Source organism: Battus philenor, unplaced genomic scaffold (genome assembly GCF_028537555.1).
Source record: "Battus philenor isolate CCGP_79_NKW_IND1 unplaced genomic scaffold, ilBatPhil1.0.hap1 SCAF_15, whole genome shotgun sequence".
Lineage (NCBI taxonomy): Eukaryota > Metazoa > Arthropoda > Insecta > Lepidoptera > Papilionidae > Battus > Battus philenor.
The window spans coordinates 2703313-2722546 of NW_027181677.1; the positions used below are offsets into that span (position 1 = coordinate 2703313).

Consider the following 19234-nt stretch of genomic DNA (forward strand, 5'->3'; position numbering starts at 1 on the left):
CGAGACAAGCGTCTCGTATACGCAAATATCATGTCATATACACCACACAATATCATCTTAAGTATTTTACAGCGACATAAAATAATAAAGTGTTTATTTATTTAGGTTTTTATTAAAACAACGACGACGAAAAATAAATATTTCGATCGTTTTAAGTGTTCAATAATTTGGGGCGCTACATGTCTCCCCACGCGGTAGGTCGTCGATTTCTTCGTTTCATGTTTTTTTTTTTTTATAAAACTCCATACCCTACATTAAAACATTTTTAATGATATACGGAGATAAATTAAGGCAAAATATATTTAATCATTTAAACATAATAAATATTCTTAAGATATTTAAATATGAACTAAATTTTAGACAGGTCTAACGTGTTCAAAACATGTATTTTCAATGTAATTAAATAAAATTGGAATATTTTGTATATCGTTCATTTAAAATGAAATTCATTTTTATGTATCATCTTCTAATCGTATTCTATAATATGATTAATATAAATATTAATTTATTTTTACAAGTAATTTTGGGGATTAGAAGATAAATAATTTTACATTAATAATAAATTATACGGCATGACTGTCACTCTAAATATGTAAAGTTTTAAAACAAAAAATTATAGAAAATTTTACCTTTAATAAATTTTAAAAGTAAATAATTTATTTATAGGAAATAAACGCCTAGGATTTAGTATCATGATAATTTTCAAATGAATAATAGAATGTTAATAACGTGAAAATATTGTAAATTTGGTTTTAAAGCAGTTACTATTGAGTTTAGTACCAGATTCTTCTTGATAGACATTACACACCGAACCTAGTAGTAGTAGTTTTATACGGATACAATCGAGAGTAATAATACTATGTATAAGTATACATTTAAATGTACATCATATCAATGTATTGGACTCTTCATTCAGTGCTTAGTAAAACCTATTCGATATATTACAGTACCCGGCGATAAATATTGCACATCGACCTTTGGAAAGAGACAATCGTCTAATTTCGGCTTCGAAGAGCACTATCTCTGTCCCACACTACCTTTGTGACGTTTTGTCATCCGTGCAATAGAGATAACCGCTCTACGAAGCCGAAATTAGCCGATTGTCTCTTTCCAAAGGACGATACGCAATATTTATCGCCGAGTATTGTAAATATTTGTTTTATTGAGAAATATAAAAAACAATCGTGTAAGAATTAAATATAAAACATGCATGAAAATCTTTATAAGTTAATTAAAATTTTCTGTTCAAAGTCTGAGGCGAGATTCATCTAAATAAAAAAAATAAGTACAAAACGTGATGTTTATTGTTATATGTGATTTAATTATTAATAATAAAATCACATCTATATTATTCGATAACCGAGCAATCTCTTCGGAAATGAGGCCGGATCGTATATCACAGGGGACGCCAACCCCCGAATTATATCAAATAGAAGCCTTGGAGGTTTTTTCCCCTTCTTCTCTCGGAGCTACCACTCTCCGAAGTGGTATTAGTGTAATTAGTCAGACAATATTAATCGACTAAGTCAAGGTTCAGCCAAAGCCGAAGTCTCCTCGTGGGTGCCTTTGAGATTATTCACTCCATGGATGGTCCGACGAAGCGATCTACAAGCTTGGTGGCCTTGAAACCAATGAAACTGGTTTATGTGGCAAGAACCGAACCTTCCCCCAGGAGCCGTCAGACTCCGATACCTTAAAAGACCCCTCCACGGGGTATCTTCAGGAGTTATGTTACACCGATTAGTGCCAAACACAGAGTCTCTGTGAGTGGGGGTGAAACACGTGTCGAGTGATTTGTTGGTGGCGGTTGTGTGGTTCGCATTGTTTGCCGAATACGCATTTATCAGCGGGCTGGTGGGCGGTGCACTTTGCTGCAGACTGGTGGTCTCTGCATGTGCGGAAGTGGCTAAATATTGGTCCTACCTGGAGGTACCGGTCAGCTACCTGAGACTACCACACCCATCTGGTCAAGTTGGTGTGGAGTTCTCCTGTCTGGGGGAAAGTGCGGAGGAAGTCCGACTTGCCACCGCGGCTGCCGATCTGGTAATTTATACCGACGGCAGCCGCATAGAGGATAAGGTGGGTGCGGCGTTCTGCGTCAAGCGGGGCGCCGTAGAGTCATACACAAAGAAACTCAAGTTGGGCAACTTCTGCACCGTATACCAGGCAGAGCTGCTGGCTCTAGCTGAGGCAACAGGGTACGCGGCCGGCGAGTCGGCGCAAGTCTGCGCCGTACTGAGCGACTCGCGGTCCGCTCTCGAAACTGTCGCAAGATCGGACACCCTCCATCCCTTAGCGTTAAGAGTGAAGGAGAATGTAATGAAAGCGAGAGAAAAAGGGAAGGATGTAAGGTTGTTCTGGGTGAAAGCGCACGCGGGGATGGAGGGGAACGAGAGGGCGGACCAGCTGGCCAAGGAAGCGGCCCTGAAGAGTAAAAGACGACCAGAGTACGAGAGATGCCCTGTTTCATTCGTCAAGCGGCAACTGAGACTGGAGTCGCTCGACGAATGGAACAGGAGGTATGTGGAAGGAACGACGGCTTCGGTAACGAGGATGTTTTTCCCGGACGCCGTCTCAGCCTACCGCGTGCTCCGCAGCATCGAGGTGGACGCGGTCTCGGCCCAGCTCTTCACGGGGCACGGGGGGTTCTCTGAGTACCTTCATAGGTTTAAGCTCAAGGAGGACCCCTCGTGCTTCTGTGAACCGGGCGTGGACCAGACCGTGATCCACCTTGTGGCCCGGTGTCCCGCATTCGGGGGACTCCGGTTCGGCTTCGAGTGCCGGTCTGGAATTCAAGTCAGGGAGGAGACAATACCCTCCCTGATCAGTGGCGAAAATAAAAAGACATTTTTATCCCTATGTCGAGAAATCGCAAAAAAAGCCATCGACAGAAACAAAACAAACATTGTATAAAAAATATAAAACAAAATAAAAAGCTAGAAGAACAAAAATGTAAAATAATAGTATAAGATAAATGTTAAACAATGTTAAATGAAATTAAAATCATAAATGTAAAAAGGAGAAAAAAGGGAAGAATGTCAGAAGAATAGAGCGAATGAGAAAGAAAGACGAAATGTAACATGAAAGATAGACAAGACTGAAAGATTATGTGAAGAACGATAGAAGAGAAAGACAATAAAAATTCTGTGAAAAAATTATATTAAAAGATTAAGTCCCTGTCCCACTCAAGATAGGGGAACGAGAGGCCCCCAATAGCGGGGGTCATTATAAAAAAAAAAAAAAAAATATTGGTCCTTTTCTTACTTAGGATGGACTTCCGCAAGGTAACGCCTGATTCCATTAAACCTTAAAAGAGATCTTAGACTTGACGCGCTCTGAGCCCTGTTATTTTAGACCCGCGGAATCTACAAATGCTTTTTGGGTAGCAGTGAAAGCCTAAAAAAACATCTATCTAGAAACACGGCGGGACATACGATAGTGAGTCATTGAAATTACTCGAAAATAATGCAATTACTTCGCACAAAAATATTTTCAACGTATACTCTTTGAAATACTTTTAGAAATGCGATACATACACGTGTATAATGACTTTCTAATTTTGACAGGTTTTATTAAGGAAAACGTACATTAAAAATGTCTTTTTTAATTATTACATTCCGATTCTTGATGAGGTTTATGTGACTGTTATTATATTGGTGTTTCTTGCGTATTCAGAATGTGCGAGCTAAGTATATACAGGATGAATGGTTATAGAAATAAAAGGTTTAAAAGGGTGATTCATGCTTATCATTGTCAACTGTTACGGCTTTAAAACTTATAACTCAAATTCGCTGGTCTGAAATCTAAGATTATCATCATTAATTTATATAAACAGGGTGTCTGTTTATCGATATATCCAAAATCACTTAGAATCATAATAATTGGATTTTATTATAAAGTGCGATAGGACAAAAATGTAAAAGCGAGGGATGAATTTATAGCATGTTATCTGTCATTCAATGAACGGTACACCCTGTCCAAATACAATGGTTTCAGAAATAAGAAATAAAGTAATGATAATACAGTAACAAAAACCGTTTTAAAATTTATATTATTACATATTAAAATTGAATATTGTTTACTGTCGTCGCGGACTGTACCATAAGAAGTGATTGGTCTGACGCATTTTAATAATTGGAAACTGAGCACTTTGTACAAAGTGATTGGAAATGTATATAAAATCTCAGCTGTTTAAAGCTTCTATAGATGTATTACATTTTGTATATAATTAATTATATACAAATGATAAAAATCTTACGTTTTAACTTTTTTCGCATTACAGCTTTATAATTCATATTTATGTTGATATTTTTGCATACTGTCTTGTATCTTTGCATCTTAAAGATAAAAGATAACGGTATGATTAATTATCGTGCACATAACTTTTTAATTTTTGATATTTTGAGTATACGAGTGAGATGCTTTGTTTTATCTGTGCACAGGTAACACCTATAGATCCTTTTATTGTTAACTACATCTACTTTATTAAAAATGGATTAGAAGTCGTCTCCATAATTTCGTAGCTTTAACCAAATGTGCACTCGATTATCCATCTCTGAGGTGTTACATATTTTAATTAAAACACATTAATTAAATTAATATTTATGTTAATAAAATAGTAAAATAAGTAATGAAATTAATGTATTATTTCATTAATTACAGAGACGCGTAATTATACTCAACGAGCAATATTTACCTCCAACCGATAATATTTAATGATAAACCTTTTTCGTTTAACCGATTATCGGCGAGTATTATAATTTACAAATTTTTCGAATATCACATTACCGGTTTTTGTATTAAATTTTTTGACGGTTATGAATATTTATGTAGGTTGAGATGACTTAAAAAAAAAGTTATTTTTAGTCGACGATTCCGATTTAGGGATATTGAGAAAAAAAGTTGTCGCTTTTAATTTTTGAAAGAAATTTATTAATTTTCCGTGAAAGGCACAGAGTATAAATTTTATATGAATATTAAAAAGTGATTTATTAACAAAATACCTGTATGTGAACCCAATTTCATTTTACATGAAGTAGTATCATTTAGTTTTACGTGAGTGTGTTTTAAATATGATTTATGTTAAATAAAACTTAGACGAAGCAAAAAATCGAAAATTAGTGTGAATAATAGTAGAGTCAATTCAACTTAATTCACAGAAGTACAACGGATTTACAACTGTTACCACCCATTAAAACTGTTATCACTTATTTCATATATATATATATATATATATATATATATATATATATATTGTCTAAAAATATATGTTTTGCCTATATGTACACGTTAACTATTCGTTATATATTCTTCTACTATTTCCATAATATGGTTATCTGGAAGAAATTGACTCATGTGTTAACTATGTACATACTATACCATAATATACCATAATGGCCACGCATAGCCGGTGGATTGGCGATTGCATAATGGTATTATGGCACGAAGAGAACGCTGCTGCTCATTCTCTGGACACATTTGTGAGCAGAGGCAATTCTATATAACTTAATGTATAAAATGTGAATTATATGAGACTATCTCGCTAATCGAACCCGCGCCCTACAAACGCAAGTCACAGTCGTCTACCGCTGAGTTACGATAGCTGTTATAGATATAACAGACATTAATTGAAAATAAACTTTATGATCGTGTCTTAAATTCATTATTAATACTACATCAGCCGATAGACACCCACTGAATAGGCTTATCAAAAATCGCCCCGCGAGTCACATACGATCCAACTAGTGCAGGCACCTAGTGAACTTACTAACCACCTAGTGGTCACCAGGCGAGAGGTCGCCTTTCAAACTTCACGATCATCAGTTGCACTGCCACTTCAAACGACCAATTCTTCAAGCTACATGTGACTTAAAATTGCAATTAAATTACTTTTAATATCCCATAAAAATATAATAAAAACCTTTTTATTAATATAATAAATCATTAAACTAATATAAGAATTCGTTATTCAATTTTGAATTCCATTAATATATTATTTGCAAGGAAAAACCCGATATTTGTCATTGAAATTATAAATCGTTAAGAATTGATTAATATATATATATACTCCCGTAGAAACATAATGTAATACTGGTAGATAATATTTAGTGCCGTTCTAGAATATTAAAATTCTAAGAATAATGACAAAGCGAACGTAAATTATTATAATTATTACATATACAATTAGTGTGACCTTAGACCGAATGAATGTTTTAATGAATACGTGACGTAAAAAAAATGTGTTACAATTTTAAAACTGGGATGACGTATGTGTTTTTAATGATAATATTTTATCGTACTTTGAAACGACATGATGTACAGCAGGGGTGTCAAACTTGCGAATCGCACGAGGCCCAAATTGAGGAGTTTTGGAAGTTATGTAATATATTCGAATGGGAAATTTTTCGCGCTATAGGTACAGATAATATTAGAGATGGGCTAAATGTTTATTTCATTGTACAAGTAAAAAAAAGAGGTATTGTTTTTATGAAAACATACTTTTTTTGCGATCCAATTAAGTTAAGAAATATTTGGACCAAGTTAGCTTTTAAGTTTCACACCCCTGGTGTACAGTAATGGTGAACATCCGCTTCGGACCGTCTTACCGCTCCTTACAATAAATACATTTAAAAAAACTTTTAAGTTAAACGTTTTTTGATACCCATATTGTAGTGGTTGTGGAAAAATATGTACCTAGTCCGCCATATTGGAACGGCGTCCATCTTGAATTTTAAATTTTGACATAATCATCGTGTTTTACTAGTGTAGCCCTTTCATTTGATACCCATATTGAGGGGGTTAAGGAAAAATATGTAATCCGCGATTTTGTATCGGCGGCCATCTTAGATTTATCATGTTATTGATTTTATTGTATTGTATTGTCATCTAAATTAAATGTGTGTACCAAATTTCAGATCAATCTGACAACGGGAAGGTGCTTTAATTTCAATTTCTAATTTTGACCCAAATAAATTCCGTACGGGTCGAACTAAATAAAACCGTTTAAAAATACAACGTTGATTACCATGTACTGCCATAAATGTAAATTTCTGGATATACGCGGTGATGGGTGTAATAGCTCTAAACGGGTGAATGTATAGCTTATTTATCAGCAAGGCAAGCTATAACCTCTATTTCCAATCACCATCTGTGATCACTCTAAAATATGTTACATTGAAATAAATTTTTCTATTGGAATGCGACAGACCAGTAACTTCAGGACAGTACAAAGTTTACACGGACAGATACAAACGAGAATTAATTTTAACCTGTGGTAATAAAAAAATTAAAACGCTTTTTCTTACTACATTCATTTTTAGATAGTGCGTACCATACCTTATTTAACAGCAAATGAACTATAAATATACCCACCCTCCTATAAATATTTAACTATTAAATAGTAATTTTATGCACTTATAAACTTTCAAAGGCGTAAATAGTTGTTGAAGAATGAGGGGATACAATTTTTTTATCATAACCTAAATTTGATATATTGTCGTGAGCGAGACAGATGACTTTACCTGTGAGTGCAAGTGAGATAGTAAACTGCATATACAAGAGCGAAGAAGAAGACTCCGAGAATAGTTCTTTTTGTTATTTTTTCTATTACTAGCTGTCCCCCGTCTGCTTCGCAAACTTAACGCCTCCTCAAGCACCCTTTCGGATGGAATTTCGTATAATTCGTTTTTAGCTGACTTCTACTCGGCTATAGGAATATTCCTATCGAATTGAAAATTCTCTAAACCTTATGGTTCCAGAGACATCATGATGATTCAGTACCTAGGAGGAAATTTCTAATATTTGTAAAAATCTCTTTAATTATTTTTAAGACATTCGTATGTACTAAGTCGTTAGTTGAGCTGTCAATGAAGGGTATAATATTAGTTAATTTTACTTGAAATAAAACCAGAGTTAGTTCGATCGGAACTGCTACACTAGTTAGATACAGTTAACAACGCGGTACAGCGCATCTAGCTGAAGCTGACTCCATAATTTTTTAGCACATTGATCAGGCATACGATTAAACATGGATTGAATAATGTTGATACCCTTTGCGAAATTTTAAAGACCTTTATAATGTTTATTGGTGCGAACGTACCTTATGGTGTTGTGAAAACCAACCGAAGCCGGAAAAGGAAGCTCCTTGGTATATCGAGTATCATATTTCTAATCCGATAATGAGTATAATTCAATTATGTACTAAATAATGAGTAAATTTAGTATTTTAAGTAAACATTTTTTTATATTCGACCCTACAATTCATTTGTTTGTTCATGAGAACTGTAAATGGCCTGAACGGAAAGTGCAGCGGGGGTCGTATACGCCCCTCATGGCATGGAATGTGTTAAATAAATATTTAAACGATATTTCTTTAGAATGGATCTTTCACTGTTTCCTAAGTGGCAGTTGTTAGCAAAGCTGACGGCTCCCAGGGCTATCTCTACTGTACTACTATTTCAACATTTCATAGGCGATGCAAGGATTGCCACTGTTCAGAATATATATATATATACATATATATATATATATATGCACGCGTGTGTGTGCGTGTATTTGTGCATATATATATGTGCCTAATAAGGCAGTGATGTATAAAAGGGTAAAAGCAAAATAAATATACAAAGTTAACTACAAAAGAACAATAGTTATAAAATGAGTTATTGGATTCCGTTAATACAAAAGCCCTTCTGAAACTCGTTCCCGAGCACCGCCTCCGTTGATTTAGCTTTATTTCTCTCCGCATAAAACGAGGCAAAAATAGCTACGACCGATTTTATATCGTATTGTTAGAGGTTCGGGCTTTCTTTGTATTGAAATATGAAAATGTATTCTTTATAAAGATTACAAAGGAATAGGAATATTGATACTGATAATATTTACGCTATATAAAGTAATTTTAAATCTAATTATCACAATTGGAATTTATTCGTTTTAAGAGTGATCATTGTTAGTGAAAAATATTTTGTTTGAAGGTACAGTTTATTGTACTAAATGAAATATAGAGTGAAATTGAATTCTGTTGCCTGACAAGCTGACAGAAACACATTTATAGTATTTTACTAAATAAAAATGTAAACGCTTTAAAATATTCAATGTATATCATATCCAGAAACAATGATTTCAGATATATATAAATAGCGTAACAATATTATAAAACGTTTTTGTTAAATTGTACTGCCAGAAGTTATTGACCTTATTAATTTTAATAGAAAAAAATAATTTTATTTAATATATTTTAGTAATTGCACTGGCAAGAAATTATACACGTTTGGCATAACAAGGGTTGCAAGAGGGAGATCACACAGATTGCACATCTCGACTAGATACGTCATAGGTCTACGGTTCATCCACAGTTGGACATTAGCTTGCCCAACATATTTCCTATAGGACTGGTTCGAAACGGGCTGAATACAGCGTGTTTCAACGACCTTAGCGAGGTTAACCACATTTTAGTTGAATGGATTTGTCTTCACTCTACAACCTTAAGGCTTGCAGTGCGCGGTATATGACCTGCCGTCTGCAACCTGTTACTTTACTTTATCTACGGTTATTCAAATTTCTGATCTCGTCACTCAAATATAGAATAAAATTAAAAGTGACAAAATTTAAAACGGAGTTGTTGTTATGGTTTTGTCTATACTCAATCGGTGGAATGCATATAGTAAAAATCTATTAAGGTTTTACGATTAATATTTTTAGACCATAGATAAACAATTACGAATTTATATAACTTTATAAGAATAAAGAAGTTCGTGTCGTTTCGAAATTTAAATATTGTTAATTTGTTGACTACAAATAACATTATTTCAACCATTAATTGCATTGCCCATACAAAATTGGTGTATATGTAGTTATTACAATTTATACATGTAAAGTAATTAATATATAGCATTTGATAAAACGTTACAATGTTAATCGAAATATGTAACGGTTAAAAATAAACTTTATGGTGATAGAAATAGCGTCGAATTTGCACTGCAAGTATTATCGACGAATGTAAATGAACTAATATTTTATAGCGAACACATATATCATAAATAAAAGCGTATATTTATTGAGAAATCGATTCAGTTACAAGTTGATATTCGAATAATAATTAGATTAGTAAAAGTTAGTCGTCGGCGACCTTGTTCCGAGCGTTGCCCCATAACAGAGCAGACACTGCCTTTTAATTTTAATAAAATAAGAACCCATTCCGAGTTATTGCTCTTTAAAATTGTCTGTACATTCCTTTTGCTCGAAACAGAGTTACGATATAAATTTTTATAATATATTACGCGGTCAAAGGCTAGACGAAACAAAAAATGTGCGGCTAAACCGTGTTTAGCGATAAGAATATATGTTTGTTGAATATAAATATGTTTTTTTACGTACATGTTGCCGCTCATAAAAGGTAAAAACTACCTTAATTGCTTGTTAAACAATTACAATTATTTTTTTTAACATTTAGGGCTTTGGATTAAAATTAATATGAATAACTTATATTTTACAGTTTATTCAATAGATATGTAGATAGGTATTTTTGTGAATGTCTTATAATAGTGGTGTACAAAAATAGATAATAAACATTTTTTGGAGGTATATGTACATATTACAATGACACCATCATAATAGATTCTCATCAAAAAAAGCTGTCTGTATCGTTCCTCTAAGTCCTCTGTTCATCTTGTGAGCGGTATTATGTATGACATATTAAATTTAAATTGTCTTTATATATTCTTTTTTTGGAAATTTTTTTATGAAGTATTTAAATGTTCCTTGCACTTTTAATTGGGACCAGTTTTTATTTTCAAATACTTGTCAGACGCTACTGGCGACGTTTTCACAGACTTTATAGCTAGGCAGTGCAATGAGTTGACCACTCGTAAAAAATTTGTTGTCATACGGCAATGCACTGTTGCCGGAGTATATAATATATTCAGAAATATTAAGAGTATTTGATACTATAATTTATTTAAAATAATCTACAAGAATTTTAAATTATTGTTATAAAATGTTTACGTATTTACTAAATATTACACATATAAAGTAAAATATAAAATGTCGAAAGAAAATAACATATACGTAAAATCTACGTTATAAAGAGGTACAATATCATCATATAGACACTGTATATATACAAGATTAATTTCCAAATATTTGGTGACGGACCACCCAGTCGTTTGATAAACACGTCATAATAATCTGAAAGAAACCTAAAATAATTTTCGAAGATGATTTTAAATATAATCAGCGAGTTGCGAAATACGGAAATATAGCAACGGCCACTCACCCGGCGAAGTGACCTTGTTGGGGCGTTCTTCAGTCTTATTGTCGTCTTGGAAGCGCACAGTCATTGCCTTCTTCTTTGCTCTCAGCTTATCATCCTCCGGCGATAGGATCGAGACACGCTTTTTAGGACGCTCCTCCTCGGATTCCCGCTTAGACTCTGACGACACCGTACTCCCTGCAAAGTACAAACGTAGTTAACAAATAAATTCCTTTGACGTTCTAAATTTAACTTTTTTTTTTTTAAATCACAAACATTTAAATGTCAAAACAGCGGCCATTGTTAATCATTTTTTTTTAGTTTTATTACTTGTGAAAAATAAACGATTTGAAGATACTTTTCGTTATAATAAAATATGACATTATATGTTGTTTACATATAATTCAACTTTAAATATTAAATATACACAGCACATGCCAAGTTTTCGAAAACAATTTATTTTAACAAAATATATTAAGATGGCTACTTTTAATATTTTTTTTATCCTCATTGCGTCGTATATACCGAGAATCGTGATCCTTTTTTGAAAATTTGAATCATTATCTAACTAACATTCCATAAGGATTCTAAAGGAAAGTACTTGAGATGGGTTCCCAGGTTATTTTACTTGAAACCCAACTTAAGACAGGTTAGATGACCGTCGCAAATCACGCAGCGTTGCTATTATTTTAGGTTTTACAATGTATATCTTTTACAATAGGACTACAGTAAAATTTCCAAAAGCTCCCATTGTTAGATTTAAAAAAAAAATAATTATTATATTAAAGTCTTAGTGCTAAGGTTACTCAGCATATGACTTCGTAGACGATAGATAGCACACTTTAGGAAAGCTGTGTTCACCTCCAGACTATTTTAATGTTCATTTTAAATTGTATTGTATTGTAAACTTTTTGAAAAAGAATCTTCCGTCGAATTTCTTTTACTCCTTCTCTGGTCTGTAGTTTTTATCATCCAAAAGGTGATGACTCAAATTGAAGTCAACAAAAGACGTACATTCCATCGTATTATAAATAAAGAATATTTAAATTGGATTATTCAAATGGCTGGATGGACTTTCTCAGACCAACCCAAGATTAACTTGATTTTTAGGAAAGTAATAATTAATATAGGCTTTATACGAGAAACTAAGTGATACAGGTAATTTTCTAAAATCAATATAATAATACAACATTAATCTAAGGTCTTATCTGACCTTCAAAAATAGAGTCAAATTGAGTAAAGATAAAAAAAAATGTTAAATGTGTAAAAAATTGTACAGATAAAACAAAGACCCTGCCGAATTGAGTGCGTCATAAAGTTTTTTATGTGACAATTTCGGGTTTATTATGATTGACCCGACGTCTAAAAGCATCCGATTCTCCCTCCAATAAAATCACTTACAATCAAATACAATATTCTCAAGGTACTGCTATATACTAAAATATTAAAAAAAAAGGTTTGAACAAACTGAACTATGACAAAAAACAATCTATTATAATAAATTGTGTTATTAAAAAAAAAGTACAAAAAATTCTGTGTAATATTTATACCTGCTCGACGGTGAGAACGTTCGAACGTTGGTCACGTTTGAATGGAGTGGAAATATATTTCTTATTTTAAATTTAATTCGACGTCTTTTTTGTTAGAAATTGTTATGAATTATATTGCGTATAACATTACGTTTTAAAAGAAGTCTAATATGTTTTTAATATAAGAATTATCACACATAATGATTGGTTGTGTCATTGCTTTAAAGGGATGAACGTATATCTGGTTTGTCAGCATAAAACTTTATAGCTTTTACATCTATTTTAAATCGCCCTGTACAAGGTGATCATTATCAAAAACATTATTTTTTTTATTGAACAGGCGACTGGCCAGTAACTTCGGTATACAAAGTCTACGGAGACGAATAGCTACTGTACCCGGCGTAGATATGGCACATCGACGTTTGGAAAGAGACAATGGGCTAATTTCGGCTTCGTTATCTCTGTCGCACGAAATACGACTGAAAAAACGTCACATAGGTATTGCGGGAAAGAGATAGTGCTCTACGAAGCCATAATTAGCCGATTGTCCCTTTCCAAAAGTCGATGTGCAATATTTATCGCCGGGTTCTGTAAAAATAATTAATTTCAACATCTTGTAAGTAGTTTGAATTTTAAAAACGGTTATTACTATATTAACACTACGTTATTTATTATTTATGAAACCATTGATTTTTAGATAGGATGTACTATTCATTCACTCCTTTCAAAGCTTCTACACTAATAAGCAATCACCTGTATAACAAATATAACATTTGAAATCAAGTATAGCGTTTGTCGACTGAATAATTAGAATGACTGTCTAAGTAATTCCATGACCAATCGGAGGCTAGGTAACGAATGTTACGCTAAGTTGAAATTAAACGGATTAAAATTGTCTATGGTATTTATTTTCGATGCCGACTGATTAGATGAAGATATCATCGACAGCTACTAGTTTTTCTGTGAGTTTAACGACCCGAATTGTATATGACGGGTGGGAAGAAAAAAATAAATATTTACAAAGAACTTCTATTTTTGTAACATTACTGCAAGACATTAAGTTCGGATATTTTATGTACGTAATAACCGAATGTCGGAGATTTGTATATATATTTTACCCCCAGAGTTATTTTCTCAGAAATACGTCTTCATAAATTACTATTACAAAAAAAATCGAAATAACTACCTGTTTAAAAACAGGCGCAGCCCTCTCACTTCCACATGTAAGTACGGCTATGCATCTCACTCGCACATTCTCAAAATGCTTTTTCTACCCTCCAGTAGAAACATTTACGTTCGCGATAAAAAAATATTTTTGAACCCCGGATATTTAAAATGGATTTTATAACAAACGAGACCTAAAAGCTGCTAAATAAGTCTAGAAATACCAAGATTTATATACAAATATGCATTTCTTAAACAAATACTTTTTATCTCTATATCAGATATCTGATCCAAAAGAATCCTTCAAGGATACCAATTTCGAATCACCGAGATGCTTCTAGAAGATCGCAGGAGACATCACGTGTCTGCTAGGATTTCTCGAGGAGTTATGCTGGCTTGAGTAAGGCTAACCTCGAAGCAGTTCCACTTGGTTGCGGAAACCAGACCACAGAAAACACAAGAGAAGATAATCATGTCTAAGAATAGGAAATGTTGTTTAAGGAAGAGATAGGTAATTATACATATATAATAACGCTATATTAAAAGCAAAGAAAATAAGAAAAATCGTTAAAAGCTAATCTGCATAAGTCAAAGAGTGTGCTATAAGAATCATTTAACTAATAACGCAAGAAAACATGCTTTTAAAACAGGAACGAAAGCTAAGACGTATTGACATTTTAAACATAGAACGATACCATAGGCAATAGAACACTAAAGACATTAACGGTTTACTGTTGTAATGCTGACATTACATAAGCTAATACGTTACAATTAGGTATTTTCTTTTCCGATACACATCTGTCAGTCGGTAACCCGAGACGAGTGAACAATGTAGTCGTAAAAAGTTAATGTAAATTGTTAAATTTTATTAAAGTTAACGACGCCGTCGTTAAAATATTTAAACTGCTTTTTTATTCCGCTTATATCTAAAACTTAAAGCTACGTACAAATAACAATTAAATATATACTTATGACTGTGAATTTTTAGTACATAAATATATTTTTTCTTAATTGTTATTAAATAAAAACGACCACAGTCCATCATTAGATGCTTAGATATGTAACTGTCTATTTTAACTAAAATTTATGTAATTAAATTTATAACAAATTTAATTACATAAATTTTCAAGTCAAAATATATTCAAATGAAATTTTATATCATACTAGCTATTTCGACCGACTATGTACTCCCAGAAGTTATTGGCTTCTTAATGATGAAATATGAAAAAAATATTATTATGTGATAAATACAGACGCAGCAGTTTAACCGCCGCACACAAGTTGCAAGAGGAGTAGATAAATAAATTAAGAGACGATTTAAATTTGGGGCGCGTGAATCGTTAAAAGTGCGAGGCTCAATGCGAACTGTCAAACGCGCGAAGTTCAAAGCATACTATAAAATGCGCGAAGCTCAAAGCATACTATAAAATGTGCGAAGTTCAAAGCGTACTGTCAAATGCGCGAAGTTCAAAACGAACTATCGAATGCACCAATTTCTATGTTTTTTGCAGAATTTTTTTTTTCATTTTCAATTTTTTTATTAAAATTATGAAATCATCAAAGCAAATTGGGTTTTATTTAGACATATTGTCGATCCTAATAAATGTATTTGTAATTAAAATTTTTAATGAGGATGAAATATATGTATGAATAATAAACTAACCCTGTTACCAGTTTTAACTACATTTTCCTTAACTTAGGAAATAAAAAAAACATATTATCCCTGAAATGTATAAAAATAAAGGTACAAATTAGTGTGTGCTTGACGAAATCCAAGGCTTTATTAAAGCCATTCGTTCTATCTAATCTTAATCTACCAACAGTCCGTTCGTTATTAAAATAAAACTATTTCTCCTACATAAACCGCTAAAAATAGAAAGCCAAAAAAACGTTATACATAAAACACAATAAAATGTAATAAACATAAATGATAATAATAAAAATAAAACGTACGAAAACTTCAAAGCAATTTCATAAGAAGACATAAAAAAGCTCCAGACGCTGTGTGCGATGCGGGAAATAATTTTATAATATCCCATCAAAAGAACAGTGAATTGTTATTGAATAAAAAAAAATAACGATAACGAAGGGCGTAGGCTCGGAGCCGGATAAAATATTATTAAGGTCGCTCTGTATATAGGACGTGTCCGAAACACGGAGAAAAATGCCGAAGCAATATTTTTTTATTGAGGATAAAATACCGCCGTACTTATATTTCGCAACAAAGGTTATATTTTTAATTATAATATAAAGACAAAAGAAATACCGCTCTATATTAATGTTGTTAACTTTTTTCGTCAAAGTTTTTTTTAATAACATTTACTCCTGACTTTTATTTATAATTTTTCTAAATTAATAAAACTTTAAACCGTAAAAGGATAGTCTGCGTATATTTTTTACCAAGTTTATTAACACTTGCTGCAAAACCAGGTCTTTTAGCCTGGTTGTCACCTCTCGCTCAGTGCGGGAGCTGCAGCTTCTGTTGTTCTTTTTGTATAAAAGAGATACTTGTATATATCAACTGGATGACTATGATAGAACAAAGACAGTACCAAAAACGACATATTTACTGATTTTTCACGATTTTATTAGGAAAACGGTATCAGATCATAACTGCCTGGTTCGCACTAGTGAAGTTTTCTCTACCAGGTCGAGCCGACCTGGCTTGGCTTACCAGGATATGAAAGTCGCAAAAATTAGTCTAGCAGCGACCGTATTAAAACACTAGTTCTTGTATACAACTATGTACGCTATTGTTATATAATAATCTTGTACACTCCTGTGTAATGTCTTTGACTTACCACGTAATATTGAGTTCATTAAACAAAAACGTATATACTATGTGAACGTTATTTTAAGAGATAACAAAGTTTTGGAGTCTATTGTTCTACGACTGTGTTAAGGATGATGTAAAAGCGACCACAAAAATTCGATCAGTTTGTTGTGGCCAGAGACAGTGTGCCTTTGAAAATTCCGTACCTTTAATTTTAAGGCTGCTGCTATAGGGAAGCTGAATCTATTTCCAGTTTGTATCAAATTCTACATTCTTATGACGTAAATTATCCTTACATTATATGAATAAATAAATAAAAGTTTTAACGTTAAGTATTTATTACAAAATGTATACATAAAAATTATACTTGAAACGCAATTAAATTTAAAAAAAAAAATCGATAATGTGATCATGTGAATGTTTTTTTTGTACACACATTCACACACACCATTAATGCAGTTCCACTTTAAAAAAAAAAAAAAAAACAAAATGAAAGGTATTCAAATTTAGAATTGTAATTAAATATAAATGAATATTTCTAATTAATAAAATTCACGTTGCGCAAGAATCTAACGGAACCGTCTCAGTGTCGAGGCCTTGTTCTGTAACACGCTAGTGGTAATTTATCACGGAGCGTCAATCAGTCTCGAAAGAAATTCAACAATGTATAACTGTGAAAAGCAAATAACAGCATTTTATACACGCTGACGTCGGATAGAAAGCGCGAGGTGAATGCTTCAACAGTTCAATATTTCTTGCGATTATTACATATACTATGTGGCTCTCCTCGCGTGATATTCATACAAACGTTACTGCGGCGCTTGAATAAAAAAAAATCACGTACTTTATTACGATTTCTTTTTTTTAATATTGCAAAAGTGCCTTTCGTTAATGTTTTCATTTCACAATATCAGAATAATATGTTAAAAAAACGCAAACGTTCAAATTTTTGGCGACAAAATTTCACCAAGAGTCACCTGATTATTTGCAATAAGATCATTTCACTATCAAATAACTTGGGTTGACTGGTATGGAATGTCTATAAGACATTAAGTTCGCTATTACAGTAGCTGGAAAAAGAGTAAACAAATACATAGAAACAAACTAAACTTTAAATTTTAGCTTCTATTAAAACTATGTAATCTATCTTCTATGTATATGAACAAAAAACCTATTTCCACCAACCATTTCTATTTCAACCCATAGACACTTATTGCAGGTCATAGATAGGGCTTCTGCAAAGATATCTAAGGATGGATATACCATAATTGATTATCGCATTGTGGTATTATTGTACACGGAGGACGCTGCTGCCCATCCTGTGGAATATTGTTCGTGAATAGTAGCAATCCTTTACAATTAATGTACAAAATGTGTGAATTTATTTAAGATTGTATTGCGGGAATCGAATCTTCGACCTACGATCGCATGTCTCAGGTCTTTTATCCATAAGATAATACTTAATAACAGTATATTATAATACAGTTCAGTATCTCTGCGTACTTAAATACCATACTGCGATTACTAACACGCCAGCCACGAATGGGGATTATGGTATGTCCCCCCATAGATGTCTTTGGGCTATGATTATGTGTTGCAGTGAGCGACTTGGAAACGACGACGAAATAGTATCATGTTTATAAAATATAATCACTTTACGAATTGATAAGTTTATGTAAATACAGAAATAAAAAAAAGAACCTTCTTGCTCGGTCTGAATGCTGGCCACAACACGTTCGCTGTTACGCGCTGCCTGTCTCGCCTCTTCCATCTCCCTGGCGGCGGCTGCGAGGATGTTGTTCACGGCGGTATTGGTGCCTGGTGGGTCCTCCCTGCGACGCCGCCGGATCTCCTCCGCCCGCATCATCGTCTGCTGGTACATATGTATCTAGACGAAATAAAGTCGATTAATATAAAAGCCATTGTCTCCTTCCAATCATAAGTAATAATATTATCCTGGTAATAGCAACCAACCAGGTTTTGTTTCAGTGAAACATATATTGTGATAGCCCAAGATGTGGACCCGACACGGAGGTTCATGCGTAAGGTCACTTCACAGATCGTCCGTTTAAAAGACCTAAGAGTTCAATAGCCAATCAATCCGGTAATATTATAACAATGTGATGTGACGGCTCGAGCCAAACGATGAAGCTCTCGTAAATTAGGCCACTTAAATTTTAGGTTAAGCCGCCTTCCACGCTCTTCCTACATTTTGTTTCTTATCTATACATCAGCACTTATCAGAATAAATGTCAATAGACTATTTATTGTTATTCAAAGTAGTAGAGAAAGGATGTGTTAGTCACATGAGATTGTCTTGGCTAAGCGACATTTAGAAGTATACTAGAATCATCTGAACAAATCCTAAACCTTATAAAGGATAGCGAAATAGTCAAAAATGACGGCCAACTTACACTGCTCAAAAAGGAGACCAAAAGACAAACAGAAGTTTCTATATTTAAAAAAAAAATGAAGATCTCTACACAGTACAATAATATTAACCACAAAATAAAACCAGTC

The 19234-nt window shown here is 33.1% G+C and overlaps 1 protein-coding gene across 2 annotated transcripts in view; it reads right to left on the reverse strand.

Moving 5' to 3' along the window:
• LOC137918766 (zinc finger and BTB domain-containing protein 44-like) overlaps positions 1 to 19234 on the reverse strand; it is a 61604-nt gene that overhangs the window by 24107 nt on the left and 18263 nt on the right. For both annotated transcript variants that reach the window (XM_068761664.1, XM_068761663.1), the window contains exons 4-5: positions 18416 to 18602; positions 11273 to 11446 (exon numbers count right to left, since the gene is read on the reverse strand). In XM_068761664.1, coding sequence (XP_068617765.1) covers positions 11273 to 11446; positions 18416 to 18602 — 361 coding nt within the window. The remainder of the gene's footprint in view (positions 1 to 11272; positions 11447 to 18415; positions 18603 to 19234) is intronic.